Source organism: Brachyistius frenatus, unplaced genomic scaffold (assembly GCF_029030835.1).
Source record: "Brachyistius frenatus isolate BFR_SWC_R1_liver_20210118 unplaced genomic scaffold, ASM2903083v1 Contig_23, whole genome shotgun sequence".
NCBI classification, from domain to species: Eukaryota; Metazoa; Chordata; class Actinopteri; family Embiotocidae; genus Brachyistius; species Brachyistius frenatus.
This window is the reverse complement of record NW_027210622.1, coordinates 3,997,501-4,010,000: the sequence shown is the minus strand read 5'-3', so window position 1 is coordinate 4,010,000 and position 12,500 is coordinate 3,997,501. Positions and strand designations below refer to the sequence as shown.

The window sequence follows — 12,500 nt, the reverse complement described above, 5'->3', positions numbered from 1 at the left end:
ATAACCCAGTTTTAGTACGATAATACAGCTGTGGTATTATAGATCAGCACGTGGTTAAATGTGCCATTTTACCATTTATTGTAACATTAAATCCGATGACAACTTGGATCGCCGGTTCATGGTGTTGCCTATCAATCCCATCTGCAATAAAAACAAGTTTGTGACAAGATGTGGGGATGCAGCAACCTCACTCAAATAAAATCAAGACTAATTAGAAAAAAAAACATTTTTGGGAAGAAAAAGACGAGGTGAACAATAAAATTGTTACCTAAACTGTCAGTTAGCAGATTCTTTAATCAAGTTTGCTTCACACATATTCCTTTTGCCTTGTGCAGTGTGGGGATTATTTCTGACACTTCAGTTGATTTTACTTTAAAATATACTGGTTAAAATAATCTCATTAAACTGGGTTGGTCGTAATTTGTCTAATCTGGTGAGACTAGAGGAGAATGTTAGTCCTGGATGATGTAAAACCTCAGATTATGTTTTTAAAATGGTCATTTTCCACAATATTTGCACTATCTTCATCCACTACGTATGGATGAAGTTAGGAAAAGACCATGGTTAGAGCAACTAAACCAGGACTAGGATTATTCAACTATCACTTTGTTAAAGGGGAAATCCACAGATTTTTCCACATCAAAATCTGCGGGTCTTGGGCAGAACAACCCAGCCTGAGGCTACATCAGCTAAAATGCTACAGGCCCAATGATCGCTCTAACCTTCAAACAAGAACCACTCAGTGACACAGATCTCAGTAATGAACTAGATGAGTACAGTGTGATTCTAACTGATCTAAAACTACAGAAATGATGCTGGGTTACATTTACATCGGAAGTCGGAGCTGCAAATTACGAGACACCCAAGTTGACCGCAAAGATCAGACCGGCACATCCGGGAACTTTCAGAGACGTACCCGCCACCTTTTGGGAGAAAACAAGCGACTCTCTCTATAGACCTCAGTGTAAAATAGCCTGACTAAACCAATCTGTTGTAAACCACAGGATAATGGAGCAAGGCCAGACCCATATATTCATGGAGTGAATTTGGGTCTGGAAATACCAGGCCAGTTGAGCAGCACTGGATACACAACTGATTTCATCAGAAGTGCTAATAACCAGTATTACTTACAGCTTTCACCTCCTGTAATGTGCACCAGCCATCTTAGATTTTGAGGTTGGGGTTGGTGAGGTTCATTTGACTTTACCTGACGGAAATCCAACTTCAAGAGGCATTCAAGGTGAAAGTTCAGACTGGGAACTTGTAAATTCCGATTCCCTGGTTCAAATGAAGTGCACCTAAATGCTCCATTTGCGATTAACAGAAATGATTCTATAATGTTGACTGTGATGAGACAGAAAGAAAAACATTTTACAACTGCCCTAAAGCCCCAGCTTAGATTCTTTCCTTCTTTCCTTTCTTTGTCTCTTCATCTACTACTGCCACTCTGATTCTTCTTTGGCACCACAATCCGGCGCAAATGAATCTTTATTTTCAGTCCAAATGGAAAAAAAATATATATATTTGAAGCCCCCTCCTCCCCCTCTCCACCTGTCTGTCATATCACTCCCCCGGACACACATTCACACACACCAAACACACAGTGACCCCCAGCACTAAAATAGGCTCTCAGGAGCGGTTTGGAGCGATGAATTGGCTCTATAGCGGGGGATTTTCACCCTCATCCCCTTTTTCTCTTTATCTTTTTCTCTCGTTCTCTCTTTTCTAATCATTTGTGGGCCGCGACTCTTCAGAGTTCTTATAATTGTCTCGTTCAGTCCCGTAGCCTTGCAATAACTGCAGGATACGAGAGCTCACAGTCTAATACTGATACCGCAGCCATATATATTTGTGTGTCTGTGTGTGTGTGTGTGTGTGTGTGTGTGTGTGTGTGTGTGTGTGTGTGTGTGTGTGTGTGTGTGTGTGTGTGTGTGTGTGTGTGTGTGTGTGTGTGTGTGTGTGTGTGTGTATAGGGGTGATACGACAAGAGGGACGGAGGAGTGTGTGTATGTGAGAGCAGAGAGTGTACTTCTGAGATCAAGAAGAAGAGACAGCATATGCTTGGTAATGGATTGCATTTGTATACCATTTTCTCTGAGGCTCCACAATCTATGAAGTCACTCAGTCCAAAATCCGTTCACTGGAGTTCATTTAAGTCCTCTAACTTTTCTCTCCACATCTGTCTTAGTGATGTATATTATCACTTCACATCTTCACTCCTCCCCTAATTCCTCTATCACCGTCTGGGTTTTCTTTCTGTTGTACAAATAAGACTCTCGAACACTTCCTTAATCTCCTTCTTCCATTCTCATATTCCTCTATTGAATATTTTCTAACCTCACTCCTCTCTCCCGTCTCTGTCTCCTCTTTGCAGGTTTGCAGGAGTCACCGCTGGCCAATGGGCACGGCCACAGTGGGCGGGACTTCCTCAGGAAGCAGATGAGAGGGGAGCTGTTCTCTCCACAGCAGATCGAGGTATTGGACCGCCTCTTTGACAGGCAGCCATCCTGTCCAATCCAATCCAGCTCTGACCTCTATGTGAGCCCTGACTCTGGCAAGGTAAGGGCGAGGCATCGTGCAGGCTCTGGGCTGAGGCTGAGTTTGGGAACAGGTCAGGGGTTAACCAGACTGTAGTGTGTTCTAATGCAACCCGGTGTCACATATCAAATGTTACATGGCTACATTGGTTCAAAGCACAAAAGGTATTAATTTCACAATAACAGCTCACAAGTAGTGCAATACCAACATTTTTCTTGGCCTATTCTTTTCTATCAGTCATGTGACTGTCCACCAGCGCTTGCTGGTGTCTCACACATACGCACAAGGTGACTGAAGTTTAAGCACCAAAACCATGTGGTTAGGTTTAGGAAAAGATCAAACATTGAGTTGAAATAAGTATGTTACTTACATTAGTAAAATTGAATCGGTGTATTAATTTATGTTACATAAGTCAAATAAATTACATAAGATTACCAATTTATAAACCTACCATGATTTTTACTTTCTCACAAACTCTGACAGAGATATCTTGGTAAAATTCTGTGTTTGATCTATCCAATGCCGAGTCCTTCTAGCACCGACTTTGTCGGTCTGTATACTCCGTCACATTGCATTCTTCTTCGACAGCCCAGTCTTAAACATACGTTTCTCACAATTTTAGAGCTGTAATCTTGAAACAAATACAATTTGTGCTGTGGACCAACGTAGCTCTGACGCAGTTTGATGTGACTCTGGGCTGTTAAATAAAAATAGGGCTAATGCAGAGCAAAACCGTCCATGAAAAACTGACAGGAGCTGACTGAAGCAGAGTTGGTGCTACTACAAATAGCATTGTATTTAAGTATCACAACACTATTTCATTCAGGCATCCAGTTGTGCTGCTCCTACCACAGTCCTTTGAGTTCTGTTGATTTCAAAAAAAAAATTGATTCCAAATATCTTTTTTAGTATGCTTGCTGCTTCTTTAGCATTCACTGCAGCCTGAGTGAGTGCACTTTAAGATAAGTGTGGTGTTTTTCTATACATTTCTTACTGTTAACAAACCTCATGAAAAGACCAAAAGCAATGATGCATTGATTCCACCAACAACAAACATTGTCTCCATATCCAAAGAATGATATGGCTTATTCTTCACTACCGATCCTTGAGTCCAAACAAAGAAAAACACACCAGGGAACCACATCGTAGCACTGAGTGACAAGTTCCTTAATTATAATGAACATGGTGAGAGTTTAAATGAGCTAGTGCCACACAAACCATCCTGATGTTACAAATAATTCCAATAGTACCAAACATGTATTCATCCATGCCTAAAAAATAGTCCTGAATAATAAAACAACAGTATCCAGCTGTTTTGTTTTTTTAAGGATTTATGTCTTAAGTGTGAACAATTAGTCTTGCGGCTGAGTGACAGAGAGGCAAAGGAAATTTAAAAAGTATTGAAAGACAAGTTAAAAAATATTGTTGTTTTTGGTCTTTTTGTTGACAATAACAAAATGTATAGAATGATGCCAGCCTTATCGTTTAACGAGTGAGTGAACAGCAGTCTCAGCCTGGCCAACGCTATGACAACCGTTTGGCACTGCCAGTGGACACAGGCGCCAACTACATTCTTCTAGAACTAAATAAAAAAAAGAAAGGAAAGCTGAACACGTAGTGAGCTCTCAAGGACAGACACGATTTTAATACTTAGGTATTACAGAGGGCAATCCTATATGCATGGTGCAAAAGCATTGTGTTAAACTGAGTTAGCTCAGAGAGCTAAAGATTCACAAGTAGCTTCTGTAGGACTTTGGACGTAGCTATACCAGGTACGATCAACAGGTTCAGAGACGGTTCCCGTCGCACATGAGCACAGCAATGCTCATGGAGCAGGGAGAAGTAATAACTTTTGTGAATAAGTATTCCAAGTTGCGTTGCTTGAACCAGATTTTTTGACCACGCCACGTACATACGCAAATACGATTTCACTGAGCACAGAGCGCACACATTTTGGGTAAAATTTTGTAAATCGGCAACAGAGACCCTTGAAATGTTATAGAGAACTTCTATCAATGAAGCAATGTGTGAGACACACACGCAGCCATTGAGCGGCACCTGTATTTCAAGAGGGTTTAAACGTCATTGTCCAAAACCGAGTAAGGTGCATCTGGTCAAGTGCAACTGGGTTTTCTTTGACGTTGGCTGGGTTTTGCCCTGTGAATTCTCCCAGCTGGGTCAGACTGTCAACACCGACTTCGACTGTGACGTTCTGAGGTGTCTAAGGAAACACAAACTACCTGAGGCACACGATGGCACTTTAGTTCATGGTAACGCATCCGCACGTTTCCCGCCCACAAAAACACGATCATTGCTCCCCACCCTTCCTACTCACTGGATTTAGATCCCTGCTACTTCTTTCAGTACCCCAAAAATTGTGCACTCTCTGCCCAAGTTTCAAGTCTATGGCGAAATCACAAATGTAAACATGCCAGTGGCCGCAAAAACGTGCGTTAGAGGTGCTGATATTGATCAAGTGACACAACTTGGAAAAGCTATTAAAGCTATAGCATCCTCTGGCCCATGTTCATAATTGTGCTGCCCTCTGTTTGGAGTCTTGGACCTTTTTGATCGCACCTCAAACTAAACAACTCGGTAAGCTGTTTACCATATTTGCAAGCTAACATTACTGCTAGATATTTGATCTAATTAACCTATGAAATGATTGTCTTTGCTTTTAGCTAACAGCCCACCTGCTATGCCTTGCCATGCCATGTCAATCTTGTTAGTTATATCCCCAAATTCTAGTTTCAAAAGCAATACATAAACATTGTAAATATCCTAATAGATCTTTTTGTTTTAAACTGCTTCCATGTTGGTGTTTTTTTTACAGTGATCTGAAAATGTCAACATCAGGTGGTGTTTTCTCTGTTAGTCTGACAGGCCGCTGTGAGTTTCTGTGGTCTGATGGACATTGTGACCCAGTCAGGTCTGGCCTATTGATGTTCCTATAATCTAGGCACACTGCAGGGGTTAATGAGCGTATTGACCTGGCTCTCATTATGACCTCACTTCCTGCTGCTTGGGGACAGAGATGGAGCTGTCGGCATGCTGGTGCATCTTGGGAATATGCTGCATATGTGTGTGCGCGTTGTTTGCATGTGAGAGAAAGAAGATGAGAAAACCAAGAGCGAGAGAGGTAGTGTCTGTGTGTCTTAATGTTGCATCTAAATTGACCTCCCGCCCTTTCCCAGCAGTAAATTAATGTAAATCTGAGTGGAATAGACAGGTGTAAGTTGTACGCTGAATAACAAAATGACAACAAGCTATCATTTGTATTCGCTCCACCTTTTTCTCAGATGTCTCCTAATCTGCAGCCCTCCGGTCAATATTAAGGAAATATTTTGCCAATGTGTCAAAATGACACTTTTGTTTCCGCATTCTTTAAACATACCCCTGGTTCAGGTTTATTTATTTAGTCAGTGTCAAGGGCAAGAGGACAAACACACCCGAGACGAGTAGTAGTATATGGAAGCACAAATAGGCCGCAGCCTTAGACCTACAGGGCAAAGTTTGTCTTTTTAACCCATTCACTCTCCTCTGACCAACATGGGGAGTGGAGTGGCTCAGGGCGAGAGGTCGACAGGGATTGGCTGTAGTGGCTCTATAGACTGCGATTCAAGACTATAATACCCATGATTCATAGGTCAGTGTCCTCTCTGAGCCCCGGTCAAGCCACCGGGGTCGAGGCTTTACACTGCTGGTCGCGCTGGGGTGAAAACTGGCTTGGAAAAAAAAAAGAAGCATTACAAAGAGATCCGAGCAGACACACAAACACACAAATCTACATCACTATCTGTCCCCTCCACCTCTGACCACCCCCTCTTTTCCCAGAGGGAATGATTGACAGTCATACCCTTAACACTGACACACTGACAGCTACAGCTCAGCCTCTTTGGTATGTGGGCTAAGGTGTGTGTACTTTTGTGTGTGTGTGTGTGTGTGTGTGTGTGTGCCGGTACTGGTGGGGTTGCGGTCAAGGAGGGTCACGCTGTGTTTTGAGTGACATTCCTAAAAGATGCCTGATAGACTTGGCCCGGCTGGTGATGTGCGTGTGCGCGCGTGTGCGCATGTCAGTGCCTTTAATGAAGTGTGAGTCAATGTGTATGTGTGTGTATTTGTGAAAGACAGAAAAAGGTAGAGAGAAACAAAAGCATAAGAGGCTCAATATTCTGCATTCAAACAGTTATATAAAGCTCCTCATTATTTATTATTATTTTTATTTCTTTAGCTGTCTTCCACTAAAACAGGAGCCTCGTCTATTACTTATTCTTCCTTCAACCCACTTAAATAGACAAAAAGTAAAATTGCTCACGTTCCTCACAAGCATATCGTATTTTATCTGTCACCCGTAGTTACTCCTTGAACCTGTTTGTCTCAGACCTTTTCTTTATCTTTTTTCCATAACAAGCCATCCTTTTATCTCATCTCCCTCTCTTGCTCTTGTTCCCCCTCTCTCTGTAGTCTATTAAGCCCCGCTATTAATTTATGTGTGTGTGCTCGTCTGTGTGTCTGCATGTGTGCGTGTCAGAGAGAGTTCATTTGAATTTCCCTTCAATCACTTCCTATTATCCAGGTGATAAATCATCAGAGCTGATGGCGCCTCCACCCATCCGTGCTGCCCCCAGGTCCAAATGCCCATCCCAGTACCAACCAGTCTGATTAAACTGGTTCTCGCATTGAGATTACTTCAATCCATAAAACTTAAAAAGAAGCAGAGGACAGAGGTCATCTAGTCTAAAGGATGGAATTGGTTAAAGTGGTTGACAGCGACCGACAGTTTTATAATGCACAGCTACTTTTGTTGTAACGGAGTGTTAAAGCCTTCGCTTCTGACGGTGTCATAAACCAGGTGGTAAGAAGTTAATTCATAGATTCAAAGCCAATGTTGATATTTTTCTGACCGTCAACAAATCTCATGGATAGACCAAAACCAAATGTGTTAACTGGTCTCTTAATACGTTTTGACTTCCCAAGCTCATTTATTTAAACTATAGATCTTTACACTCAAGACCTAAAAATAAGTTTCATTCAAAACTGCTGAACATTAGATTTTAAAGAAGATTTGTTGGGGCCTGTTTTAATCTGCGGGAATAATACACATTTTGTGCTCTGCAGAGTATTCACAAAAGCAGCGTGTATACGTGGGACTGACTCAGAATAAATTACAGCCATGTTCACTGCATGTTCATCTCTCACTGCTCTTCCTGAAGTCAAGAAGAGCATAGCCTTCTTCTCCAAGCAGTAAATGTGAAGGTCTTCTATTCTGCTCATTTCCTAACCGTAACACTGGCCTTCAGATGAGAGGTGTCCCTATGAAAAAGTATCTCATGGCGCCAACCTAATCTATTAAAACAAGTTCCACAGCCCGTTTAGAAGGAAACAACAAATCCTGTTATCTTTGAATGTGCAGTCTACAACGGCCGGAGTAACCTCGTAGTTTCATGCACTGAAAGTATAGATGTTTTGTTCCTTTGTCAAAGAAAGTATTAGATGTTTTTATTGATTTCAGACACTTATAAAGCTGGAGGGGAATAAATACAGACAAAATTTAAGACCAAAATTAACATTTCTAATGATTTGTCACTGATATGTTAATGTATATACGCTGCATTTTACCTGCTGTTAAACAGGATTGATCAAGAACATGTGCAGGGAGTATTTTTATTTATTTATAATGGCCTGTTGGCTGCTTTCATGTGCTGTTATGTGCGCAATTCTTTCTCACTGGTCATTTTTTAACAGAACAAATCAGGAAAAAAATTAGTAAGGAAACCAGAAACATAGTAGTAGTAGTAGTAGTAGTAGTAAAGCAAGTAGTAAACTGTCCTCTTTTTGATAGCTGATTTTAGAAGCAGCAACATCTTTAAAAACTCTCCTCTGTAAAAGGAAAGTCAGTGTAACTGAAACCCTGAAATGATTCTCAAATCCTGAAATGATTGCATAAAACCACAGAATGAGCAGAAATTCTGCACTTAAAATGAAACTATATAAACTCAAACTGATGTTTATTTTGCTCAAGTTGGTACCACACATTGGGTGAATTTGTGTCTAATTGCTTGTGTCTTTCTAGTATTTACACTTGTTAGAAGGATCAATTCAGTGATGGCTTTGGTTTAATGAAGAGATTTGTTGACAGAGAAAAAGTAGCAAATATCACCAGATGTATTTTTGCAGTTTATTTCACAAGCATAAAATCTCTGACGTGTCTTCAAGAAAAAAGAAAAGAGACATTAACTATCATTATAATAATGCATAATTGTAAATCTAAATCTGTAACTGATTCATAATTAACAAATGTTGGCCCAGTTTTTTTTTAAATTAAGAATTGATGAACTTTTACAGCCTCTCTAGAGTTGAGGTCCATGTGGATTGTCTGTCTGGAAATGAATATCCTCCCCACTGCTGCCACGCTCAGTTTGCGCGCAGATAAATTCCTTCCCCACAATCCCTGTCTCAGTTTGTGGGCCACTGAGGGAATTGTATTTGTTTATAGTCAAGCCTCTTTCCATCAGGATAACACAAGACAATGTGGCGAGGGGGAAAGAGAGTGGGAGATGGAGAAATCGGGAGCTATTTGGAGAGTGGAGAAAAAGGGAAATACTATTATGCAAATGGTGCAAGCCAACAGGGCCAGCTTGGGTGGTGCGTGTGTGTGTGTGTGTGTGTGTGTGTGTGTGTGTGTGTGTGTGTGTGTGTGTGTGTGTGTGTGTGTGTGTGTGTGTGTGTGTGTGTGTGTGTGTGTGTGTGTGTGTGTGTGTGTGTGTGTGTGTGATAGAGGGCCGATTATGGCTCATCTGTTATTGATGTGAGATTTGGACCAAACCATTACTCTCCCATATCTGAGTCAGCAGACCGAGCTGCTTTATGTAAGTGTACGGTTGAGAGAACGAATTAGATCAAAGTTAATGGCAGGGCTGCCACTAAAGAGTTTACAGGTAAAGGACTTTACAGGTGTGTACGGCTTGTCCATTATCAGCCTGAGGGTCCAGTAAAACGTGTCACTGTGACATTAGATGCTGCAGTACAAACAGAAGAAACATGCAAAGATGACTGCAAATAGTTCTGTGGAACTGCTTAAAATAAATAAACAAAAATTAGGTGCAGTGCCAACTGTGTAAGGTAAAGCCAGCATACTAAAAGTTTACCACAGCTACGCAGAGACTTTTGAGAGCACTTAGCACTGAGCACAGGGTTAATCTACAGATCAAGATTTGCTTTGTCAAATATGAGGGTTTTTGAAGTTCGATGGGATTTTCTGAGCTTGAGTTTATGGCGTGAATCTCTCCATCTGTGTGCACTTATGGCGGCAACAGTGGTCTTGAAACAGTCAACTATTTTCCAGTGAATATCCAATACTTGTGCTTGAGATGCACACCCCTGATTACCACCTCATGGGACTCTACAGTCAGTCTGAACATGATTGAATCCTCTCCAATCCTCCAAAAGAAACACGCTTTTAATTTGGTTCATTTTCCTCTCACATTGTTTCCTCTTTCCCGTTAATTTATTCAACAATTTCTGTTTCCTTTAATCATCTCAATCCCATCTTCCCGTCTTCCCCTCGTTCCTTCTCTCCAGCAGATGTTATTCATATACAACAAACTCCTTTCCTGCTCGTTTCTGGCTATGACTTCCTGTCCCATGTCGAACACCCCCATGCCCACCTTTTCGCGTAATCCTCCATCCTGCGCCATACAACTCCTCCCCAACACCAACACCAACACCAACGCCATCACCATCACCATCACCAGCCCCCCTCCCCCCCAAAACCCCAACCCCTCCACGGCCCGGCAGCTGCGTCCCTCCCTCTTTGATGAGGGCTGATGGCGCTGTATGAGCGGTGGAATTGACAACATTTACGGGGGCGAATGAGAATGATCCATCTTCCTTAGCGGGCCTGTCACCCCACTGGCCAAACTTCATCATGGCCAATTACCACGGCAGACCCCTTCTTTTCTGCTGCTGCCGCCTGGCCCCCATCTACACATGGATACATGGACACATTAGACGCCATTATAATAAGACAGAGTGCGGCCAAGAGAGGAGGGGAGCAGTGGGGGGCTGTGCAGGGAGAGCATGTATGATTAGGTGAGGGGGGGGGACTACAGGTGTGATGGGTTTGATGCGTGAGAGAAAAGTGGGTTCTAAAAATGAGTCTGAAGTCTAAAGAGAGAGAGAGAGAGAGAGAGAGAGAGAGAGAGATGTTTGTAGTGTACAGGGTAAGCTCTTATTTGGCAGGTCACAGTCCAGTGGTTGTGTTGTGTGCTGACGAGCACAGGGGTGTTTAAGAGGTCAGTGAGCACAAACACACGCCTGCACTTACACCTACACACACACAGATGCAGACATATTAAAAGGGTCAGTGCCAAACTCTCACCTCATAACCTAAAGGAAACTCTGATTGGTGTGCATACACACACACACACACGCACACACACGCACGCACAACAGGGGAGCAGTAACACAAGTGGAAAACAGGACCGAAGCTGTTTGATGCAGAAAAGTGAAAAATGTAGATTTATTATATTCATTTTGGAGACGTTTGTCTAAACCAACTTCAGTTTGTTCTGCCTACATTGGGATCAGTTAGAGTGTGTTGATGGAGGATGTTTCAACATGCAGACAGAGGGAGCTAAGGGATCAAAACACCAGCTAAGTCATCAATTAAAAGGTTAGGTTCGGAGCCACCCCTAACAGCCGGGTTCATATACTCTACATATTGTATGTTTAGTTGGTTAACTGCAGATGAATACTTGTCTTTTTTCCAATATTGTGAGCTAGAGGTGCTTTGTACATGTATGAATGAATCTTTCTCCATGACCGTCGTCACTGAGAGAATCAGCAGCTCGGTCAGCTCAGCTGTGATGACTTCTTGGTTAAAAGCTTATCAATCCGTGATGTGATAACTCAGCAGCGAATAGAAAAAAAGCGAGTTGAAACTGACCAACATTTCTATACGTGTTAGACTGAACAGACTGATCCAGCAACAGACTGAACGTACTAATAAACAGAACACAGTCTGAATTTGGACCACGGTGTTCTGATTTGCTTAGTGATGTTCTGTGCATACTCAAACGGGCCTATATGCTGATGTGATCTTTTGTCTTAGAAGAAAGTGGTCGAACCTCAGAGTCACTGATTATGAGTTTGAATAGAACTATAGTTTTTTTTAGATTTCCACTTATCTCGCACATACATTTTTTTTTTGCACAGCTGAATTTTTCCACATTTTTCCGTGTTTTTAGTGCCTATCCATCTTTAAATGTGCACAAACTGAGAGGATAAAATTTGTCACTGCTGCAAAAATATTAAGCAAATTGCACAGACACAAGGAGCATGTAGACACACACACACACACACACACACACACACACACACACACACACACACACACACACACACACACACACACACACACACACACACACACACACACACACACACACACACAGCAGACAGGTCATTGGCCCATCATGAATGTAGCGGCCTCGAGATTGTTGAAGTGGTTAATCTATATATAGTTGGTCATCAGTGTCAAAGCCACCTTTTTAAATAACACACACACACACACACACACACTACAACACAGATCAGGCAGAGATGAGGATGGATGGGTGGTGGCTTTGTGTTGGGGTCAAACACAGGTGAGCGGACAGTTTCCATTATCCGTCCATTGAGCAGCATTAGAGCTTTCCTTATTACAGATGATGCTTCAAAATTTTGTCTGCATGATCTTAGAAGATCTTTACTTTTTGCGTGTACATAGTGTAGCTTTTTCATGTTTTCTCCACTTCATATTTCTATTATTTGAAAACAGCAATCAAAAAAACTCCACAGACAATGTTTTGATTCTCATCCACATTTAGTCACAAAAACAAATTTCTTTTCTTGTGTTTGTACTAATTGCCGTGAATTTTAACAAGGTCACATGAAACATTTTCCCTCTGCTCCTTAGATTG

The 12,500-nt window shown here is 41.9% G+C and overlaps 1 protein-coding gene across 1 annotated transcript in view; it reads left to right on the top strand.

The window, feature by feature from the left end:
- The window catches only part of pax5 (paired box 5), a 57,614-nt gene that overhangs the window by 28,786 nt on the left and 16,328 nt on the right, over positions 1 to 12,500 (top strand). The window contains exon 6 of the mRNA XM_069697483.1: positions 2,375 to 2,559. Within this exon, the coding sequence (XP_069553584.1) occupies positions 2,375 to 2,559 (185 nt within the window). The remainder of the gene's footprint in view (positions 1 to 2,374; positions 2,560 to 12,500) is intronic.